This window comes from Anopheles cruzii, chromosome 2 (genome assembly GCF_943734635.1).
Source record: "Anopheles cruzii chromosome 2, idAnoCruzAS_RS32_06, whole genome shotgun sequence".
Lineage (NCBI taxonomy): Eukaryota > Metazoa > Arthropoda > Insecta > Diptera > Culicidae > Anopheles > Anopheles cruzii.
Window position 1 is genome coordinate 36,338,205 of NC_069144.1, and position 24,573 is coordinate 36,362,777.

At 47.5% G+C, this 24,573-nt stretch overlaps 1 protein-coding gene across 1 annotated transcript in view; it reads right to left on the reverse strand.

The window, feature by feature from the left end:
- The window catches only part of LOC128278977 (protein scabrous-like), a 50,508-nt gene extending 39,949 nt beyond the window's left edge, over positions 1–10,559 (reverse strand). The window contains exon 1 of the mRNA XM_053017700.1: positions 10,222–10,559. Within this exon, the coding sequence (XP_052873660.1) occupies positions 10,222–10,559 (338 nt within the window). The remainder of the gene's footprint in view (positions 1–10,221) is intronic.
- Between the last annotated feature and the right edge of the window lie 14,014 nt (positions 10,560–24,573).

Below are 24,573 nucleotides of genomic sequence, written 5' to 3' on the forward strand. Positions count from 1 at the left end.
CATACAAAATTAGGGTAAATTTCAGCAAAATTCGAAAAGTGTTCAAACAGTTTGAGTCAAATTTAGCTGGTGCGAGTTTTGCCATGTATCCAACGTTAAGTGGGAAGGAAAGCCAATCGGATACATCACCGGGAAGCCCTATCATTCGGAACAGAGTAACGGGAGGTGGAAAGGGAACCTGAACAAATATGTCACCGGGAAGCCCGGTCGTCTGAAAAGTAGAAGTAACGGGAAATGCAAAGGGAAGCTGATCGGATACGTCACCAGGAAGTCCTTTGAAACGTCGGATAATCAAGAAATGAGGATGAAATGAGGCGTGGCAACGCGCGCCGGGATCTGCTAGTTCGATCATAAAACATCGCCAAGACACGACCAAGACGCCCGGGCGGAGGGGGGTCAACGGGGTGGTCACCATTTCGTAACTGAGTACCGGGGAACATGATTCGGTTGTTTTTGTCCCTTACAGCAGCAGGCAGGTGAAGCCACCTGCGGAGGTCAACGAGTGGTTGACGTCCTTCGTCCTTCGGACTAAGGCATGAGGTTGGCGCTTCCGGAATGGCTTACTGGCCTCCGGGGAGCCAGCGGCCAGTTACGAAGAAAGTTTGCAGCACATCTGCAGCCCCACTCCGGAGCTTCAAAGAGGCGGGCCGCGCCGTACGCAACCACGCAACCTTCAAGGACCCTCTGGCAGGCGATTGACATTCCTGGCCGTTACAAAATTGGCACACGACGTCGACGTCGACGACGACGACGACGACGATGGCGAGTTTTCTGCTTTCACGCATAATACGTGAAGTTATGCTGCCGGCTCCGGCTTCCGGTGCGCCGCTCTTTTATTAAAGTCCCACCGCGGCCCCGTCCGCCGGAATGCTGTCTTACTTTTACGGGCCCCTTGCTATGCTCCCCGAGGCGCGGACACGTGGGACAGCCAACAAAAAAATGGCAAGGAAGAGTTTGCCAGGCGCACGGGACGGGGGCGCTTTATTGATGCTCGGGTTAGCTGAAAACGGGGAAGCCAGCAGCGACGCGTGGCGTATGTGGGACGACCCCAAACGGGGAAAAAAAAAGCTCTGACTCTAGCAACGGGAAAACGGCGGAGCATAAGAGGGAGTCTCGCTAGTTGGGATTTTCTCCCGCCGGGGGTTTTCCATGTTTGATGAGTTAATTAAAATGCAAAGCATCATGAGAACGTCGGCAACGATTGACCCCACGGCGAGTTTCGGTTTCTTTTTTCTCCCTCGGTCTGTGTGGGAAATTGTACATCGAGCTGCAGGAGTTGGCCGAAGCCGATGGCGTCGTTTCGAAGGATAACGGCGAACGTCAGGGGCCGAGCAAGTTAGTTTGTTAATCAAATTGCTGGCCAGCTTAATGGGAAGCTTCCGATGCATCCCACACTATGGCACTAATGGTTCAATCAGTCCAGGGACACTACAATATTATTTTAAATGATGGTTGACTTTCGTAATTATGAGGTCTAGGGTGGATGGTCCCAGAAATCCAATCGCGCGAGCGTGAGCCACATGCTGAGGATTGGTTCGCAAGACGTATTGTGGCTGGTTGAACACGGTTTATAAATTCATTCCAAATTTGCGTTCCATGAAAACATATTTAAACAGGATTTTCTTTTATAAATTATTATTTCTATGTTGATTAAAGATTTGAATAAAATTAGGTTTAGGAGAAAGAAAATAATTATTTTTGCGTTAAATATAAAGCTTTATTCAAAATGTGTCGTCATGTACAAACTGTGGCAAATATGATAAACAGGATGCGGGCACAACACCTCTTTTATTTTCCAATGCTGGAAATTTCTAGTCAATCGATAGCTTGAAACTTTCCAGTTGTTGACAGTAAAGATTAGAATTTAGTGTTTTACCATACGGAAGCAGCTAATAATAACTATTCCCTTCAAGTCCCATCAAATACTAATATTCGGTCGGTCAACTTCGATTATTTCGGCTTTGGCTTCTTTAACATTATCTGCATTATTTAACAGTATCGGCAGTTTAAAGGCCCGTCTACACGCTACGATATATCTGAACGATGCCTTGTTTCAGATTAATCGTGACGATATATCGTAGCCAAGGTGGAGCGTCTACACGCCACGATGCATAGTTTCGATTTGCAATCACAGCCATGGAAGTAACACTGTATTGGTCTGTCTTGCCATTGTGCGTTTCGGTTTAAAATAAAAAATAGAACGTGCCAAGAGTACTTATCAGTCCGAGTGGTCGAGGAAATGGGTTTTTAAGTGAAGCCATTGTTCTCACTTCAAACTTTTGCTTTAAAACATTCAAAACAACATGCCAAACCGCCATCAATACACGCACACATGTCTATCCACCGTCTGCACACGCACACATGTATGGAGGTTGGATCCAATGGACCGAAATTGATGCTCGGCGCATTAGATTTTTTTTATCTGAAACTATGGTCGTATACAAGCAAATTGGTACTATTTTGCTGTCTACACGTTACGATATATCGTTACGATTGGTCTGAAACAAGGCATCGTTCAGATATATCGTAGCGTGTAGACGGGCCTTAAACACCATTCACACTTCAGTTGCCTGGTTGCCACTTTCTCCTATATAATCCAAAAACTTTAAAATGTCTCTTTGTTTACTTCCATTGTTTACGAGGTATCGATCACTGCAGCCATTTATTGAGAAAATAATGGAATTCTTTTGCCCAACCTGATGTTTGAATTTAATTTTCCAATCCATTATGCTCAACCGCACAACGCTTTTGTTGACTTTTACCTTAAATGAATTGTCTCAACGACTCGAGAAAATATCCCTTCATTAAATCGTGGCTCCTTGCTGAGTTCTTTTCTTGGCCTCTAATTTAATATAAGGAATTACGCGATGCCGCAAATGAATCGTTAAACGATGGTGTTGCGTGAAAGTTTGCATGCGAGTGATAGTTATAATATGCATGCGAGTGACAGGTAGTGACAGGACCGATTAGAGAGGTTTGGACCCGATGAGAGCGGTATAAACGGATAGGAGGCAGTTGCAAATGGAGAACCGGAGAGAGAAGACGAAATAAAAGTGTTGGCCAAGGAAGGAAATTGATAAGAGAATAAAAGAATTGTTAAAAGGAACCTGGGTCGACGCTCTAGCCATTAATAAGCTAAACTTACAGATGGCTTGCGATGTTTAAAGTCCACTTCAAACTTTAACACACCACATTTTCAGGATGTTTTGGAATGAAATTGTGTGTGACATTGTTTTGAGAGAAAAAATCGCAACACAAAATCCAACCTCCTTAACCGGATGCGTAAATCAAGCGATTGGCGAAAAAAGTGAGCCGTCAACCCGGAAGGTAACGCATAAATTTCCATTACCACCACACGGCACACGGCGAACGTAAAGTTGCTGTTTGTTTAAGTTTCCGGATCACCGAATCCTGCACACGGCTCGGGCCTCGTCTCGCCCCGTTTTGACGACCGCGACTGCGTGTGTGAAGTTTTTAATCAGAATTTATTTCCTCACACTGCCAAAAGGGGAACACACACACACACACGAGGATGCCCGTTTTCCCTGGGAAGCAACACGGGTGCGAACTGTCGGCCGTCACACCACGCGAAACCACGCACCGCGAGCAACTTCCGCAAAACGTAATCCCGAGCCGCCGAAGGATGTCACCCGAAAGTCAAGCCCAAGCCCGTAGTAAGTTCTTTTACTGGCTCCCCCGGAACGGAATGGGTCCGAACACACGCAGTCGGGCGGTGCGTTTCGGGTGGTGATTTGGCAAGACGAGCGAGCGAGTCCCGCAGGCTTCGAAGGAGCCACAGCCAGCCAGCCATCGATCATAGCCAGCCTTGCGTCGTCGTGCCCGACCGGGGGGCAACATAAAAGTCCCGCTCCGGGTTTCGGGCCCGTTTCCGGCCGATGGGACGTCAAGGTGGCTTAAAAGCTCGTTACCCAAAAGCCCAAACCGTGGGGCACTCTGGCGGCGAGTGGCGTCAAGTGGCATTACCGCGCACGCAAGGACATCCATCGGCGGCTGTTGGCGGGCGGGTTTCCGTTCCTTTTTCTTTAGCAGCGCTGCGGCCCCATTCGGCACGATTGGTCGTTAGAGCTGATTGGCAAACGAGGTCCTGTGCCGAGGAAGCCGCTGGACCGCGAAGACCCGCGTAGTCGCCAGAAGCATAAAACCGGACGGCCGCTAGGAGCGGGAAAAAAGCCACTCACACACACACATACACCGACCGTCACGACCAAGCGACGTTTCGTTGGTGGAATTCTTGGGCTTTGAGCTTTGATAGGTTTTTTGTTGCGCGTCGCTGTTGCTGCCGCGCTACTAGAAGGACCCGAGCCAGCTTTTAGCCGTCCTCGTCGCCGAGCGGCTCACCGGCTCGGGTTAGCGCTCGGGGTCACCAGGTGAATGATAAATGTATTCGCATGTCAGCAAGGATCGGCCGGGTCCGGGCCGATGGGTTAAAGTGACGTCGAGACTCCGACACAGGCGACAGATTTACGATATTGAGTGAAGCGCGCTGTTTAAGCGCTGAGGACGAAAACGACAGACAAGACGGATTACCATTCCATCACTCAGAGGCACCGGGAGGCTTCGACGAAAATGAATTCATTCCACAACTTCATATCAGGCTTTCCGCGAACTCGCACAACGTTCGGGCGGGCGGGTAGGCGGACCAATTTAATGATGTCTGCTTAAAATGTTTCCATTCCTGGTGACGCCTGGGCGGCGTTACTTCAAACGCTCCGAAATGTTCCGAACTCGCAGAACTCTGTCAGCTACTGGAAAAACCCCGGCGTGCTTGTGTCTGCCGGCCCGGACAATGCCCGGAGTCGCTGCACGAAACAATCGATATTCAATCATCGAAAGGGCGCTTTAGGTGTCAGGATTCCGATGGGAAAACGGCACACGCCCGTAATCAGTGTCCACGTGGAAAGCGGGCCAAATTGGGCCCACTTTATTGAGCCCCGTGCCCCGTAAGCCGAACCGAGCGCAGCACACGACATTTAGTTTCATTTCGGTTGTCGTCTGTTTTATTTCAATTCCCACCCATCCGATTGACACATTGCCGGCCGCCGCCGCCATTTGCCGTGTTTATGTGTTTTGCAGCCGGCGCCGACTGGTGGGTCGTTGGCGGGTCCTTTTTATAAGGCACGCGCGCGCCAGGATCATTGGCGCGTCGCAGTATTTTAATCCACATTGATTGCCGCTTTTTATTTCGGGCGAATTTGTCCGATAAATTTGACAGCGGCAACAAAACGGCGGCTGCCGTTAAGTGCGCCGGATTTCCTGGCCTGGGGGATTGAGTTATTTTTTAACGTCAGGCCACTAAGCTGCTTTCCATCATAATACGCGGGTGACTTGGTATGTTTCCGGCCTCCGAGCATGAAGATGGCGGCAAACCAGTAGGTGGAAGTTAGTGAATTTGATTGTCAATCTTCTGACAGTTACTCGTCAAAATTGCATCCAATTTGGACGCGCCGTTTTTGGCAAACAATCGTTTGAATGTGTTCATGTCAGTGTGTTTGTGAAAATGGAAAAAGAATCAAGTGTCGAGGTGTCGTTGAATATTCTTTACGTATCCGGTGTGCCTCAGGGAAGTAATCTTGGTACGTTACTGATTATTATATTCCTTAATGACGTTAGTTCTGCTCTGCTCCCTGTCTGTCATCTTTTGTATGCTGATGATCTTAAACTGGTTTTGCCTATTGATAGCATTTCGGATTGCAAAATCCTTCAGGAGCTTATAGTTATTTTTGAACGTTGGTGTATATGCAATGGAATTTCCGTCAATGTAAACAAGTGTAATGTGACATCGTTCTCGCGCAAGAAAGTGCCGTTACTATATTCGTATAAGATGAATAGTACTATTATCCCTAGAATTGACGCGGTGCGAGACCTAGGTGTTGTTTTAGATTCTAAGCTTAATTTTATGATCCATTATCAGGAGATAATTAGCAGACCTCTTAGAGTGTTAGGATTTGAATTTACGAATGTCTAAAGAATTCACTGATCTCATGTGTCTGAAGACTCTATACTGTGCTCTAGTCCGTCCAATTCTTGAGCACGCTTGTGTGGTGTGGAACCCACAGGCTCAATGCTGGGATCACGCTATTGAGTCTGTTAGAAGGCTTACAAGAGTTGCCTTAGCTAGGACGGGTTGGTACTATTTCAATAATCTTCCTTGGTATAATGTACGTTGTCTTTGGCTTGGTATTCGTCCTCTAAATCAGAGGCGTTTGACATCTTGCGCTCTCTTTGACACCAGTGCAAAAGTGGTATTTATTTCTTTTCCTTTTGATGCGCACTTTTTTGTTGCTCATTACATTATGCTTAATAAATGAATAAATAAATAAATAAGTAAATAAATAAATGAATTGAGGTCTGTTTATACGTTTTAGGTTTAGCTGGGGATATCATTTATTACTATGCAATTTTTGTAGTTAAATTTAGACTTGGTCGTAAAAACTTGGTTGATCGTTCGGAATGTCCAAGTTCTGCAACTATCGGTGAAAACATCGCTAAAGTTCACTGATTGGAGGTAAAGGACCACCGAATCAAGTGGGAAAGACAGCAAAGGTTATGAACATTAAAAAAAGTTTGTTTGTCAATTTAAACATCAAAATTTAAACTTAAGGATGCTGTTCGCGCGTTGGACGAGCCACAAACAGTTGAAAAATGCCAAAGACCGAATTAATTTGCATCCTTCTGTTATGCGTCGCCTTTGCTAGGTCGGAAATGTTTCAAGTCACCCACGTCAACCAGTTTGTCCAATGAACACCCCAACCAGACACCAGAAGGGTTATGAACATTGGGCCAACAAACGCAATCGCTGGATAATCCGAATGCAAAGAATTACCCAGAAGCAGGCCCCATTCGCACCAAAGCAATGCGCTCGGTAAGACCCATCGGAAGCAATCGATACACTTCCGATGTCACCACAGCTTGGCCCAACACTTCCGCCGCCGCCAGAATGAATCCGGAAACAATTGATACAATTTAAACATCCAATCGGTGTCGGAAGCCGTGTCGCTTATCTCGGGCACCGGGCTCTTGTGCCCGAGGTCCGGCCCGAGGTCCGGCCCGACGGGCAGGGTGTAAGTTTAAGAGCGGGCTTATCGTGTGCCGGAAGCCGTTCCCCGAAATCCATGCCCCGGGTCAACGCATGACCATTGATTGCCGAGCCGATCTAAGGAATCTGGCTTACCAGCCCACACAGCACACAGTGGCTCGCCCAAGCGATTCGGTTTGTCTCCGGCGTGGACTCCGGGGCGAGGACAAACTTCCGGGGGCCCCATCCTGGGACGGCAGCGAAATGAATTGATACGACCGGTGCCAGCAATTTGTTTCTAATGGATACAAATGTACCATCGATTAGAGTTAACCTTTTTGCCGCGCGACATCACGGTCCTTTCGCCGCTGTGTCTTGGTGTGGCCTCCACCGGAAGAGCCTTCCACCGTTCGGTTCGTTTGGCCGGTGTCTGACCGGACCGGAAAGCCGATTTAGCCGATCGGATGCCGCTGCCTAATGCGCCGAGAAACTCTGGTCAGCAAAGCTCCGCTTCTCGGCAGCGTCCGTCCGAAAGGAGGGATTACTTCACCCGGCAATCGGAGGCCATCGGGGGCACAGTCGGCAGGCTGGCGTTTGTTTTTCTTGCTTTATCGAAGCAGTGGAAGACAACTCGCAGACAGGTTCCGCTTTCTGTTCCGGCAGCAAATACTTTCTCATTAATCAAACCGAAAGGATCGTAACCTTCATCAAAGGATACACACGGCGCAAAAGGCACTCTCCCGGTCTCCCGGCTGGGTCGGATACTGCTTCCCGGCCGAATGAGTCCCAGGACCAGAGAAGCATTAGTTACGAAACCATTAATTAGGGCAAAAAGGACTCGGGAGGGCTCTCACCGAATTCTTTCCGGACTAGTTTGAAATTTTACGGGTCAACGCAAAACAGAAACCAGAACCCCACCTTGAATCGTCCGGAAGCACCCCCCCAGCAGCACCCAGGTTTGTTGACTGACCTCGGGTCAACAGCACGCAACCGCACGTTCCGATCATCCAATTATGATTGGCTTTTAATAAAAATCTGTTACAGTCCTCCGTAGGGTGGGGTCCCCCCCCGGGTGCACGTCACCCGTAAAACGGACCGGCTCGAGCATCATTTATCAAACCACGGTCCCGGAGAATCGGTTTTTGGGGACTTTCGAGTTTACTTTTTAACGCATCGGCGATCCTTTCGCGGTTGATGCCCGGAAGCCCTAATTGATTGACTCGTTACATTGAAACCTCAAGCTTCGGGGGGTCTTTTTTGCGGTCTACGGTCAGACGAACGTCTGGCCAGCCAGCCAGGTTGTGTATTAAAATTGCAAAGAAGTTACGAAAATAGTGTGCAGGCCTTCGAGTCCTGTGTGACCTTTCTTATACAGTGGATGGCGAAATTAACCTTAGTTCAAGAACACAAAAGATTTTTGAAAATACGAGGATGAAAAATTTGCTTTAGTCATTAAAAAGTCAATCAAAAACATTAAATAAGATGTGTAAATGATAGTTTTGGTGTATTTAGGGATGATTGATACAAGAGAAAAATTTTGGTCGAACATATTTGGAACAAGCCAAATTTCTCTTCGGCGAAAATAACCTTAGTATTCGCAATACCTACCATTCCGCCCAGGCAGTGTAGCCAAACACCCTGGTTTTGTTATGTGGCCTTTTCTACAGTCCTCATGTATTGTTTTGGTATAGATTGGTCCGATTAATTTAGGTAATTCTGTTAAATTGAGTGGGATCTTTACACATACTCTAAAGCTCATGAATAACCACATGTTTTCAGTGGTTGGATGGTCTGGACAAAGATGTTAATATCCTAAAACTTTGTTATCATCATCCACGAGATACTGCATGACCACTTTTGGCTTGTGGATTGCCGCACTATCCTGTGGTGCGGGGAAATCTTCACCTATAAGACTTGTTCCTTCTTGAATGATTTTTCTTTCGTCGATTTTTGACCAGTTTTCGAGTCAGCATGACCAGGAATGGTCAACAACTTGTAAGTTTCATGTAAATGATGCCTCCCTGGAACTTAATGCCGTTGTAATTTGTTTTTTAATGACGAGTTAGGCCGCATATAGCAGAAAATTTCATATACAGATAGTAAAATACCGTTCTGTTTTTTTTTGGATTGGCCAATGTTAGGTGCGGAATTTTGTTGAAAACAAGGCCAGATTTGTCTACATGCTATAGGCTACGTCGAATGATATGCACGGAAGGGAGCTGTGTACCTTCTGATTTTCGTTTTTGGCCAATATTTTATGCGGATTGTAAATGGTTTGTGGAGGAGATATTCAGTATACGTTTATCAAATCGTTTTTGTGTTGATTTCTTGCGGCCACAAACTTTAATATGATGAATATGACCCTCATTTTCATACAGCTTGATTATTGCTGCCGATTGCTTGCTCGCTTTTGTCGAAAATACGTGCAATATCCCTATTATTTTAACCACTAATAGTCAAATTAAAAACGAATTTACGATATTAATTGGTTAACTTGGGATATTAGAGGTTTCTACCATATTTCAAGCTGAGAAACAGCATAATGTCTTGTGAATTCTTCACCATGCGTTTCTCAGCTTTAATTCTGCATTTTGAATATCAAACATGTAAAATATTATGTTGTTATTGCTCGTAAATTTAAAAAATGTAAACTAGTTGCTTTATTACCGAGCAAAACGAAAGAAATTGGTGTGAAAAATAAAAACTTCAAGCTTCCAAATGAAACTAAGGTTAATTTCGCAGTGCTCAAATTGACCTATGACCACAAATGGCCGCACCAGTCTACTAGATTACATCTAAATGCCATTTTATCGCCCACATTTTAGTCCTAGAACCTCAATCTAATATTCAACGTCTCAAAAGCGGCATTTAAATAGAAGATGTACTCATATTTTCACATATTTTTTAATGTTCATGAGCTAAGGTTAATTTCGCCATCCACTGTAGGTTACATTCCGTCACTTAATAAACACGTAGTTGAGGTCCTGTTTCCGTGGTCGATAACTTTACAATGAAGAACTTCGCAAATTGAAAGCCTTCCACTTCGAACACGCTACACGAAACTCAGCTATGGAGCCTTTCTCTGGCAGGGAACTGGCCACCAGATAGCAATTAAAGTATTCCTGCGGAGAAAAGTTGCCAGTCCAAAGTCCGGCCGGGCCGGAAAAAGCCACAAGGCTACCTACCGTAGTTGGTCCAGCTCCTCCCGGAGCTGGGCGTCGGTAATCTCGGCCGCATTCTTCCGCACATACTTCTTGAGGCTGTTCTCGAGCATCTTGTAGTCTTCGCGCCGCTGGTACGTCAAGGCGTTCAGCTGCTTCGACAGCAGTCGCACCTGATCGTCGACCGCCAGCGCCTCGAAGCGCTCGCTGTCCGCCCGGTTCTCGCCATCGTCTCTCGCCTCCTCGGGGGCCACCGTTGCCGGGGCTGGCCTGTTTATCCCGGGGCTACTGCTGAGTGCACTTGTGAGGGAGCGTGACACCAGCCCAACGAAGATGATCGCGTGCACGAATAAATTCACCATTTTATCGCATTTACACCACATGTTGCCCGTGTGCCTGTTCACCACCCTCTGCTACACCCGCACACGCCACACACACACCCACACACACGTCGCTTCAATGACCCACTCGTGGGGTCGAAACAATATTCAAACACAACACCGAAACGAACACAAACACAGGCGCGACTATAATCCTCCTTGGGCTACTTGGGAACGATGATGCTTTACGCGCGCCGTTACACTGCCGCTGCCACTGCACCGGCACCAGGACGCCCGTTACTCGGCTCGGTGCCCCGTGTGGCTCGGCAACCTGTTATCCTTTGGTGCGCCGGGCTCCACTATGCAGCCAACTCAAACACGGCACGGCACTGCACACCAAGCCCGACCCGGGACCATCGGTACCCTTGCCACGTACACACGTCAAGCACACACACATACACAGCAGCGCAGCGCAGCACAGACGCACACCTGCAGGGGACGTGCCGGAGCGTTTTATCCACCGATCAAACGCCCTGCATCCTGGCGCGCTGCATCCACCGTCCGTCGGTCGGTCGGTGGGGTTTGTTATTTCTCTTCACCAATTTTCACTCACTCACCCGTCTGGTTATCTAGCGGGAGCGTTATCCTGCAGCCTTCTGACACACACACACACACATACACATACGTGCGCACACGAGCGCACCCTGGCACGAGAGGTGAAAAATATGGTTTTAGGATCGTGAGAAGCATCGCCAAAAGTGGAGCCACCACACAGCGCGTTGGTGTGCGGTGTGCTGTAATGTGTCCTGCGAAAGTGTCCTGCGCTACACGCACTCAGCTAATTTCGGGACACGGACCCGTCACGCTGTCGCTGTGTTGTCTTTTTATTTATGGTGCCCGAACACCGCGCGCGCCCTTCGGTGCAATAAAATCAACACGGCCGTGCGGGAATCCAGCCCCCCCTGGAGCAAGGACACACGCGCATTCGGTGCGCGAAGTGCTCGACGGGCTCGAAACAATATTATCGATCCTTCCGACCGGCCGAAGGGCTTAGTGCGGCGAAAAGTGCACTCCACGGTCCCAAAATTGGGCCCTGTGATCGGATCGGAAGCCCCGAAAAACGGATCCGAAAAAGGACACTCACCCAACCAAAAACGGGAGGAGGGAAAAAATAACACAACCCGATGAAAGGATTGCAATAAAATTAAAATAATCACTCGGTCGTGCCCGTGTCACGCTCGCTCCGGGACTACGTGAGAGCTCCGTGCGGGGCTCGGGGAGTGTGATTTGGAGCATCGCACACATCCGGCTGCGAGGGACGTGCGCTCGCCCGCCCGATAGTTATGTTTTCACCACCCCGGCCACTGTTCCGGTTGACTGTTTCCGTCTGGTGGCTGTGTTTTTTTTGTCTCGGGCCGGGAAAACTCACCCAAAAAGTGTGCGGAAAAACGCGTGCCACCCGCGGCAAAACAAATATAAACACATTCCGGGACATTCCAAAATGAGCCATTTTGAGCGACGGGAAAAAACAAATGCTAGGCGATAAATTTTCAATTAGCATCAAAGCGGTTTTTTTTTCGAAACACCGACAGTTTTTCCGATTCATTTGTCCGTTTGCGTGCGGCGGTTCCACAAATTGACCTCTCGCGTCTCGGCAGCTTTGACCGCAATTGACCGCGATGATCGCAACCAGCCAGCCGGGCGACTTGAGCGATCGCGTAAGCGACGAACTCGATCACACTGCCGAGGGCTAATAAAGTTCGCGGCCAAACTCACTAAATTAATTCAACAGATGTGCGTTAAGAAGCCGAACGAATCTTAGCGCACTAACTCCTGCATGCACACGGCTAAAGTGGAAGTTCTGGCCACACGCGGGTAAACTGGCGTTGTTTTTCTGCCGTCTTCAACATCGCGAAACATCGCGGCCCCATTACTCGGCAAACAGAGAGTGGCTCGGCGTCGGGCGCCGAGCACGGTCGGAAGTGGCCGACCGTGGCGAAAGTTTTTGCCTCGGTGGCCGCCCCGCACTTCGCAGCATGTCAGTACTGTTTGTTTGCCGCCACTTTTCTTTGCACCGTCACCGGTCGCCGGTCCTTCTGTTCAGTCGGTATCGTTCCGTTCCGTTCACGCGCCAGCAACGCGGGCGCGCACTTAGTTTCCCGAAAACTCGATTGATAAATATTTAATTTGCACCGAAAACACCAAACACCGCGAAGCAACCTCGACGTTGAACGACGTTCACTATGGCGCTTGGTTTTTATGTGTGTGTAGATCCTGTTTCGCTTACAGTCTTAACCGATTTCGTCGTCTTAACACCATATTTTCGGGTTACTCGTAAACGCAACAACGTAATGTCAGCACACACACACACACGCACTGCATAATTGGCTTAACGCTTTCTTCGTCAAACTACGGGGACCGGGACATTGCTGTCAATTATAATTACCGTCGGGAGCCGGGCGAGGCGAACGCACGAAGATGCTCTCGGTAGTCAATAATTTGTCCCAAAAGTTCGCTAACTTTTGGCCACCCGTTCTTTCTGTGGTCCTGTGTGTAGGTCACGTCCTGTGAACCGTTGCTCCGCGTACGGACAGCGCGAACCGAAATATCCTTAACCGGCGAGTATCCAAATCGGTACTGAGTGAATTCCGGCAGCGGGAGATAGCTTTTATAAGCTCCTACTTCGGTGGTTCATTCTCTCTCGATTCTCACCCATTTTTGTCGCTCTCTCGCTCGCCCTCTTTCTCTCTCTGTTGTTCGTGCTGCCGACGCACCGAGAAGCGACCGAAAACATAAGCGAAGGATAGCGTAAGAGAGCGAGCATAAGAAGGATGAACTACAACAGAGACTCGCGATGCGATGTTTTCGATGTTTCCAGCGGCGGCGCCAGGATCAACGAAACGCACGTGGCATTTTACAAGCGTGTTCCGAGAGTTAGAGTGGTGGTGGCGGCTTTATTTATTAGGCGTCGTAAATTATCGCGAATGATAAAGAGGCTTTTGGATTTACACAAATTCGACACAAAATAGAATGATTGAATAATGGTAACAGCAAAAAAAAACAACAACATACGACTGATAGGGCCCGAGTAGAAGACCCAGATTAGGCACAAAGATTCACATTGGTCCTAGGGTCCCTTCGGCCGAGTGGGGCTCCCATGTTTCTTCAGTTGATTTCCAGGCAAACGGGTTACCCCGGCGAGACACCATTCATCAGCAGCGACCGACCGAAACCGCGGGAGCGCATCACTCAAGCCGGGAGTTTCGAGGACAACCGGAAATGCACGCCAGCACCGCACGCACACACGACGAATGGGTGAGTGCCCCGACCCATACGGCACCTGCCGCACGTGGCGTGCAATTAGAGACCCAGAGGCAGACGATGGGACGCACTACTTTTCCGTTGGGTTTTCACCCTTCGTCCGATTAATTTCCAGCACGTTCACTGGTCCGGACTCTTCACGAACCCCCCGGCGGCCACCAGCGAACGCCCCTATTTAAAACCAACTTCCCGACTCCCGACAATGGGGCGAAGGAAGGAAGGAACAGACTAAACAAAAACGGCACCGCCGGGGGGGGGGGAGGAACGGGTTCAGGGACGCAGGTGTACCGTCTGGAGCGCCCCTTTGAAAAGGCGCAAGGAAAGCGAAGAAAAAAACACAAAAACAACACGCTATCAACTGCCGCGGCGGAGATGGTCCTCGACACCGTCAAGTTGTCCGGGTTGGAGTGGCAGTTCCTGTCCCGCATGACTTGAGAAGGCACCCTGCACCCGGCCTGCTGCGTGTGATAAATGAAATCGACCCAAGTGTGCACTCTCGGAGGAGTGTGGCGGAGGAACAGCAGCGGCACGGAACCGAAATCAAACTAATTTGCTGTGCCCAGCAATGTGCGGCGTGCGAATTGAATTAGTAATCCTGGCTCTGGGCGCTATCTTGAACCGTCTCAACGTCAGCCGTGGATCGGCAACCCGTTCCTCCTCTTTTCACCTTCAGGACCTTCAGGTGTTCCTCTATTGCCGGTTGCATTTCCACGGAGAACCGGAGCCGGATGCAAGGCTTTCGCGTTGCGCTGCGTTGGCAGGTCCTCGCGGTCGGTTCGTGTGGAGGCGAATTCGCTACAGCATTGGAATTGCCCGACCCAAAACAACCCGGCCGAACGAAAAAAAAAAACACAAAAGGCACAGGCGGCTGCCGTGTGGAACCTTCTGCGCTGCGCTGCTTCAAACTCCCTTCAAATGACTCAAGGAAAAAGGCGCTGCACAAGCTGAAACCTAATTCGGTGAATAATTTCAATCGCCCTTTTACCATCCACCACGTGGACCAGATGCCCTCGAAAGAGGGCGGCCGAACAAAAGCGTGCGTAGCAGATGGGAAATTCCGCTTGAAAAAAAAAAAAAAACGAAGGGACCGATTAAAGGACTGGGACCGACAGCCACGCGACCGCTCGAAGGGTCTTTGACGAACGCGCCGTGTAACCTTGTAGGGTTTCCCTTGGCACCTTGTGCAGGATCGAATTCGGTAAAGCATTATGGCGCAGGTAGAGGTGCAAATTGATCGTGTTACTTCGCCCAAGTCTTGGCTTGTCCGACCTGGAATTTATGGCGCTTCAATGATGGAATCGGCAAATTTAGTTACAAAACATAATGTGTTTTGCTAATTTAATTTCTAGCGCAATTTTTTGTGGCAACCAGTGAAGAATATAATGACATTATAATGCTTTCGGAATCGGTTCTGGCCGAACAGTGAACGCTAGTAGGGTCCTTCTTATTACTTTGCCTTGATTAACGCGAAATGTATAAACATTTTACAGTGAAAATACCATTTTGATCAAACAGCTCGTGGAAGTTTTTTAAAAAATAGATGATATCTGTGTAGTGACTAATTAGTCTCCATGGACTGCAACGCATTTTTCCCGACGTTTGGTCCGTTCCTCAAAACCTTTTTGAAACTCTATGTTTGGTATCTCCCTTAGGCCCATCTGCGATTTTTACATTATCTTCTCAAGCAGCTCCGACGAGTTTTTTTCAGGGTTTTTTTTACTCGATTAAACAGATAGAAATCGGCACGGGGTTCAAATCAGGTGAACTCGGTGGTTGTTGGATTGTATTCGTGATGTTTTTCGTCGAAAACTCGTGGTTAATGATAGGATTGTGCGATGGTGCATTATCGAGGGGCAAGATCCACGAGTTGTTCGCCCACAAATTCTTGTGTCTTTGGCGGATTGGTTCACGCAAACGTTTCAACATACCCAAATAGTACTCCTTGTGAATAGTCTCACTGTCCTTCGCAAGAATTCATCACGCACCACACTGTGGTAATCCATGAAAACCGTGAGCAAAGCTTTCTTTTTCGGTTAGAAACGATGCAGTTTCGGTTTGGTTTTTTTAATGTAATTTGTTGCAGCTATTTCTTGTGTTTTCTTCAAGGAACCGTTGTGGAAACACTTTCTCAACCTTTGAAAGGTTGGCGAACCATTGATATCGTTTAAACCACAAGTTTACTCATTGTTGATTATTCAAATCCATTCTCGTCAACAATCGTCAACACGCTCAGAGACACGTCTACTTAAGTTAACGTAACTTTCGCAACTGATGATAAAATAACGGATATCATTGTCGTCCTTGGGACATTCCCATCTTTGTGGATGGAATCTTGCATGCTTCCCATTCATTAGAAAGGCAGTTGGGGAATGCATTGAAAACTTCCGCGGCATTTCTATGCTTTGTAGTAAGTAGTAATTGCTGGTCAGAGATGCAAGCTTCGTACCACGTCTCTGCAAGCTTCTACCACGTATCGACAAACCTTCTAATCTTCCTGAATGGTTGCTACTCTATCTTTGACAAAGGTCTGCCGGTTGATGAGATTTATACTAATTTCAAGGCAGCAATTGAGAGAGTTTCACATCCGTTATTGACCTCAAAACCGGCCAAATTGGGTGTCCGTTTATTGCTTGTAAGTTGGTTCACCTTTTACCTTGCACATCGTGTCAATCGTGGTAGGGTTTATCAGACCTTGTCCTTTGTGTTCAAATATGTCTACAGCGTTCCCCAAGAAAGCACTTTCGGTCCGCTCTTGTTTCTGCTGTTCGGCAATGATCCGTCTAATCCGACGTAATCCGTCTAATTGTCTTAATTGGCATGCTTTTACTACCTGATTGCCTACCACATTATAAAACTTAAGATATTGATAATTAAGGATCTTGACAACAAGATGACGACCCAACCTGGAACTCAAAATTGATGAGCGGTCGTCCCTTACCCTACATAATGACCCGTTACTAGCTCTCGTTCGTACGTATAACCATTTTTCGTCACTTCTTGTAATAAAAAATCAATAACTAAATAAATAAAAAAGTAAATGTCGCCAAATGTTTGAGGAAGTGCCAGGACAGTTGAGCAACGAAAAAATAAGGCGCTAGAAGCGCCGAGGGCTAGGAACGCCACACGACGATCCGGGAACGTTTTTATCAACGTGGCAGTTTAATCGTGATGCTTGAACCGATTTTTTCGTTTTCAAAAGTCAAGAGCCAATTCGACGGACACCTTTCTAATGTTGCAGCCCCTTCGTCGGACTGCACTTAATTGTTTGGAAAATCGATTTGTCATCATCGTAAACCCCGTAATATTGTAATAAAAAGTAAGACAGCAACCCAAAAAAGGACCAAACGCTGGCTGTACCGTTACGATGCTCATCGATGGCCTCCGTATCCCACATGTTGCCACACTTGAGCACTGGAGACCATCATAACGATTAAAATGAAGGGCGAAAAACGGGCTCCAAAACGGAGACGAAACCCGAAATTTGCCACCACGAACAGGGGCGGCCACCGCAGAGGAGCCCGATCAGGGGTGTCGGTCGAACATCTGTCACCGGTCGATGATGATGATTGGGAGCCGGCGGGCGGTCAGTGGCCGGCCGCGTGTGTGTGTGTGTGTGCGCTTTTTCTTATGCTGCCCCCGAGCACCGTCGGCCGCCCGTAGTCGTCTTGCGTTAATACTCTCCCCATAGCCGATGCTGCTGCGGTGACAGGACCGCGCAGCAGGACCCCGTCCGTCGGCGCGGAGTGAAGCGGCCCATAAAAGCGGACCCCCCCCCGGCCAGCATCGGCAACCTAGCAAGGGTCTCGCCTTTTTATTATTTATTTCTCTGCAGCCTTCTGCTGCTGCTGGTTGTTGTTGTTGCTTCGTTGGCCGCTCACTGCAGCAGCCTCGTTTGGGCCTTTTTTATTTTTCAACTTCTTCGAGTCCTTTCGTTTGGCCGGGTTCGCTGCCAAGCATGCTTTCGGCGACCCGCCGGCGACCGTCTTCGGGGCACGTTTGACCGTACGATGCGAAATTAATGCTGAAGGGACGCCCGAAGTAAGTGATTATTAACGAGACTGCAGTAGGAATGAGAAAACCAGGCGCCGGGGTTCATTCTTTAAAGAGAAGTCTCAATCGATGGTTTAATTTCATAAAAAAGGACAGTTTCGTTAGCGTCACATGGGAAACGTTACATTACGATGGCCGTAAATCAAACCTGAGGTGGCTGAGGTTTGGTGAAAATATTTGGCTTCTCGCGTAACGATGATTAGTGAATTTCTAACTGAAAATAATTACCAAACTCTTCAATCATCGCGAGCTCCACACCGTCACAGGGTGACTCCCAGATCCGATGGAAGCACGGTAATCCCGGGCAAATAGGTCCCTGGCCGAGACCGCAACCAATAACAGGTTCCGGTGGTCGGTCCCTGGTGGCCCCTGCGTCCTTCCCCGCGTGACTCGGCGGCCATGTTTTCCCGTTCCGGGAGTTCCATCCGGGATCCATCAATCATGCGCGCGCCGCGGTTCCGCCAGTGGGCCACCAATATTCCCGAGGCTCGAACGCACATCGACAGGTTTTGATTGATACACGTCGCCACCGCAAACGGAACACGATAAGCGATAATTGCGTCTACCGTTTACCGCAGTTCCTGGGCAACTGGGGAGCCCCCCCACTGGTCTTGGGGTATTTTATTTCGGCCGCCCTTTTTGTGGCATTTTTCGCGCTTTTCGCTCCTTGCGGCCGGAAACGGTGCGTGCGTGCGCCCAGCAGGAAGGAATCGTTTACGAAGATTGCTTTCTTTCGGCGAAGGTGGGACACCTTCGTTTGCTGGTTTTCTTGACTTTCGCAACCAACCGTTGCAATGAAGACGTTGGCAAGTAACATCCGCGGGGTGCCGCGCGATGGATAAGACCGAGCGGCGTGTCGATCCTTTCCTAGATGTGGAACGGATGCGTCGTGGTGATTATGTTGTTTAAACCTAGAGCCTGATAATATGGCCATGATAATAATTATTTAAAGGAGTCTCATTGTTATGAATCATTTGACCAATTATTTAAAGGTGATTCATTAATCTTTAATTACTACTTTTAATCGGAAATTTCAAAACTTTATTTGCTCGCTTTGAATCGGCAATCATTCGCAAAGTTGTATTTTTATCCGAGCTGAGTAAAATTTTAGGCTGGAATCCATTATTTTCTCGGTAAATGATTGTAGTGATCGATATTTCGGAAAGTATCGTTCAAACAATTTTAGGTTTATGCTCGTTGTAAAGGTGAATTTCACACTAAAAAATTACGTTTGCAGTATGCTATTTGTTTGATAAAAATATTTGTTTAAAAACCATAGGAGCAATCGAAGATAATTGACATTTTAGTAATCGTCGCATCTCCCACAAACGATCTTTAACCTCCAGACGATGACCATAAAACAGTTTAACTCTGTGGGCAAAATGCTCCAAAACTAACTTCCAGTCAATACAAATCAGACAGAATAAAACTCTCGAAATGATCCTTAATTTATACTGGAAAACACCAACGAATCATGTCCTAAAGCTTCCTGGCGCGCAAAGACTATCGTTTGTAATTAACAAACTAAAAGAAGCCCTAATCAAAAGATGCAATAATTTCATCTATCCGACAATTCAAGAGCTAATTATCTGAAGCTTTTGATGCTGAATAGTTGTAAGTTGTAGTTAAGTAGTTAAGTAAGAAAAAATGACTCAATGCCACGTGGCATAACATATAATTTAAACAGATTTAAATCGAAACATTTTCATTTCACCATTTCGAGACCTTGGACTTATCAAATAGCTGCAATCCCGATGTGGAATATCTATGTACTCTCATGTAATCAAGCATTTTTGTCTAATAAAGAACCAACTTTAAACATTACAAAAAACCGTATAAAACCATTTGCACAAAGCTGGATTCAAAAACAAGCTTGATGTTTGGGTGCAGCAGCAATTAACATCAAGCCTTGTAAAGCATCTCAAATGGTGGTCAAACCAGGACTAACGACCTGGAAAGTTATACTGTGTATTTGTATTTGGTGGGACTTGAAAGGAATAATTTAGTATGAGTTGCTTCCGTCTGGCAAAACACTAAATTCATATCTCAACTGCCAACAATTGCACCGATTGAAGCTAACGATTGACCAGAAACAGAAGAGGCGTTAAGTACCATCAGAACAACACAAGGCCACGTCGGAAGTGAGTCGCCAGAACCTCCGAGAGCTTGGCTGGCAGACTTTAATCGATCAACTATATAATCCGGACCAAAAGATTACCACTTTTTTCTTATTGTAAAACTTTTTGAGTGATTTGAAGTTGTGACCCAGAGAAGACTGTGAAAAGACATTTCTAGAGTTTTTCCCCAATAAGGACCAAGACTTCTACGATACGAGAGGCATTAGTGGAAACCTTCTTAAATAATGTTTCAAATTTCATGCAAAAACAATGGTTTTCTTTTGGCCCCAGCGTAATATTCAGCTTCTCAAAATATGCAATTGAAAAAAACATAAGGCCAATCAGGTTCAATGCGACTTGGCCTCATTGTTTGACCAGCCTTCGAGTGCGAGTTAACGAATCACCAGTTCAAACAGCTTTCAAATTTAATCTTTGTCGATAGTTAAAAGACGAAAGCAGCTTTAAGGTAGAAAGTACCGTCGTCGGATCGCCTTTTTTTTACTGCCGCCTTAGTGCGAACTCTCTGTTCGCGGGGAGGAAATTCGAACCAACTTTGCCCGAACGGCAGAAACATATTGGCATTAGGGGTTTCCGTTTGTCTACGAGGCGCTCCTACAAGTTGCATCTGCCCCCCGGGGGGGGGAGTCCTGGCCCCAGGGGCCTGGCTTGTTTGGCAAACAACATCCGAGCATGGCAAACTGGAGAAAGTTTGCCCGATGTCTTTTTCTCTCTACCGCTGCCTCACTCTTTCTATTTCCTTTTTGTCTTTGGGTTGGGTTTTTTTTCTTTTGCTCACCGAGAATTCGTTTAAATGCAATGTTCGAACGACCGTTACAAAACCCTCTTGTTACCCGGCTCCGGACGGGTCGGGAATCAATCAAATCCCTTCGCCCCCACCCGGTCGCGGAGCTTCCTGAAGAAATGGAAAAATCAAATTTACACTTCCATTTTCGCCAGCGCCAACACATGCACACCGCCGCCGCCGCCGTGTAATGCAACGCCAAAAGCGGAGCCGAAAGCGGAGCCCCGAAAATCCGTAGCCAGAGTTTCCGATAGCGTCGAGTTTCGCTCGTTTTTTTTCTTTGATCGCCCCAAAAGTGCAGCCCTTCGCGAGGATCCGAATAAAATAAAGGACTTTCAAGGCGATGCACCGTTCGGCTGGGGTGGTGAGGAGTTTCCCGGGCCAGCACAAAAAACGCGATGGGAAACGAAGCGAGCGAGCGAATCTGCAGTATAGCGCTGCACTTAAGCGAATAATTTGCTGGCTACCAAGGCGTACCGTAGAAGGAGACAAATGTTCGATACGTGCCCCGAGTTCCGGGTTGCGAGCGCCCGACCCACCGTTTTCCGGAAACCATTTCCGAATAAATAAAAAAAAAACCACCGGGAACCGGGAAGAATAAAATAAAATTAACATTAGAGCGCGTAAATGAGGTCAGCTCAAGTCGCGGTTCGTTATTCGGTCGCCTGCTCACCGGCACGAAGTTAGTTTTCTTGATTGGCAAACACCTCCGTAGCGCACCGCAGCCCGATTTAATGTCTGAAGTATGCTGCTGCATCCCCACCAATTGGCTCGCTTCAGTTGCTTTCTCCCGAAGCTTTCCGTTCGGGGATCCGTTTCCCGAACGCCCAAAAACGGGCGCACAATGCACGGCCACGGCAGGACCAAAAAGGGTGCATGTAATTTGCTGTGCATTTCGCGTGACAAGCGAAGCGAACAAATCTTTCCCGGCCCGGCGACGTGACGTTAGAATTAAAAATGAATCTGCACGGTTCCCAGGTTCGGCGGGCTCCTGGCAGCGTCAACACGGTCCCTTGGCGCCACGCCACCTTCGCTCGTTCGGATGCTCGTCGGTGCGGGTAATGCAGGTAATGATGGATTTTATTGCACCTCACCAAACACCCTGCAAAAGGGGTAGAGATTTATGGCTGCAAATACAGCAAATCGGCCACGCTGTCCTCTGTATGTTTTCTTCACGGCCCCCCCGGCATGGGGTGGTGGCTGGCACGATCGTGCTGGCGCACGAACCTGTGCCGAAGTGGCAACGGGCTCCACAGCGTCGGTCGGTTTATCGCCCGAACACGGTGCTGATTCAATTTTGCAGTCCCATTTTTGCAGGGCTCCCAGAATTTAACGACAAATGGTGAGCGGACCCAGGCCGAAAGGAAAACCATTCCGCTACCGGTGATCCTGGCCGAGGACGACGAATTTATGGTCCATCTTTTTTCATTAGAGATAAACAGTCGCCCCGAACCCGAACTCCAAAAAAAAAACCGGGATCGAACCGGCATCTTTAAGACGCTGCCGGTTAAGGGTACTCAAAGTCCGGCCAGCACAAAATGACCAGAAACCGGTAGCACATGCTGGGTGCGATAATGAGATTGGAGCGGGCCAAAACAAGTTTCGGGCAGGACAGCAGCAGCAGCAGCTGGGCTTTTCTCCCGGGGCGACCGAAAATGGATGGCCCCGGACCGGTGCAGGTGGACCGTAAATTGAACGGCGAGCAGCAAAATATGATCTGATTTTGTTTTGCTTTCATGCGTTTCGCCGCGTTTAGGCGCCCCAAAGATTATCGAGCAAAATTTGCATCGGCAAGCTGGACCGGTTACCGATTGGTATAATTGTTGAGGCACATTTCGTCGTCGTCGTCGCTTGAAATGTGTCGCTCGCTCTGTGAAGAAGCAGAAAAATTGAAACAAACTTTAAACCACATCGTTTTGGGATAATTTTATGTTAATCTGTTCCGAAATACTTTCATGATGGTGGCCCTATTCGGGGCCAGCTGGCGGAGTGACGCGAGAACCCCATTTTATGTCGTTAGTCCTGGGGACGGCTGGGGGGACGTTTGGTGTGACAGGGTGCGGATGGTGCGTTCTGAAGGAAGTTCTGAATTACAATCATCATTATGAGTCATTGAATTATGGGCCATGGTGAGGGTTGGTGAGTCACCGGCCTCTGGCTGGACGACAGCAGAGCATCGTTCCCTTCGCAGTCGTAAGACATTTATTGGCAGATGACCCAGTATTGTCACCCAAATGGGGTTTCGTTTACTCTAACTTTTATTTTTCACATTTGGAACTAATTTTAACGCAACATATTTTTGTCGATGTTTGTATTAAAGCGACGCTCAAAGGTATTGAAATTTTCCATCCTTTATTCAATCGCTTTGAAGATGTTTATTTATTTATTTATTTATTTACAGGGTGAAAAAAACTGCAACAAAGTAAAACGCCATATTTTTTTCATTTTTGATTCAATTTTATTGAATGAAAGCAAAAAATGTCGGAAATTTCATAAAATTTTAGAACAAATTAGGTTTGTTCGAATTGGCCACCTTTGGCACGAATTATGGCCTTCAAACGGCCAATGAAACCGTTACACGCTGCCCGCAAGTGGCTCTGCGGTATTTTGTCCCATTCTCGGCGAAGCGTTTGCTTGAGGTGATCGAAAGTTTGGTATTTTTTAGTTCAAACCTTGCTTTCTAAAATACCCCAGGCACAATAGTCCAACGGATTGGCATCCGGAGATTTTGGTACCCATTGTGCGGTGGAAATGAAGCGAGGAACCTCATTTTTTAACCATTCTTGGGTGGCGCGTGCTGAGTGCGATGGTGCTGAGTCCTGTTGGAATGTCCAAGGTCTGCGACCGAAATGTTTGCGTGTCCTAGGCTCCAATACACTCTTCAGAATATTTTGCGATAATATTCGGCATTTATTTTGACGCCACGGTCGATTAATACGAGCGGATAGCGACCATCGGCTGTTATGGCGGCCCACACCCCCACCATGGCCGGCGCTTGAGTTCTGGTGGCCAACCGAAGGTGTAAATTTTCAGCTGACCTCTCTGGCAAGTAAACACGATCATTTTATTTGTTTACAAACTGCTGGATAACGAATGGTTTCTCATCGGAGAAAACCAAATTGCCAGTTCACCACTTGCGGCCAAGCGAAGCAAGTCTTTGGCTCTTTCGAGTGTAACTTTTTTTTGTGCATCGGTAAGATCTTGCACTTTTTGGAACTTCAATGGCTTTAGTTCAAGCTCATTTTGCAATATTTGCCGAATGGCATACTGCGATATGTTCAGCGCACGAGCCATTTTTCGGCCACTGCGACACGATTTCGATGAAGTCGCTTCTTCACTTTTCGAACCATTTCTGGTGATGTTGCTGTTTTTTTTCGTCCACTTCCTTGACGTCAGGCTACGCTACCAGTATCACTGTAACGAGCGATGGTACGAGACACAAAAGATTTATTAACATTTAAATGCTGGAGGGCTCTAAAGATAGCCACTTGTGGTTTTCCAGCCAAATATAATGAAATCATACTGTTACGGTTGAGTTCCATCACGAATAACTTTTTTTCTGTAAAATTCCCACCAAAATGCTTTTGCACGCTTATAAACAATAAATGAACTGTCACTGGTATAAATCTGACAGCTGTCGGACGAGAGGTTTAGAAATGACAGCAGTCTGAAGTTTGTTGCAGTTTTTTTGACTCACCCTGTATTTATTTATTATTAGTATAACAATGGGCAGCGGAGCCTAGTTGACACAAAAAGAGGTAAAAAT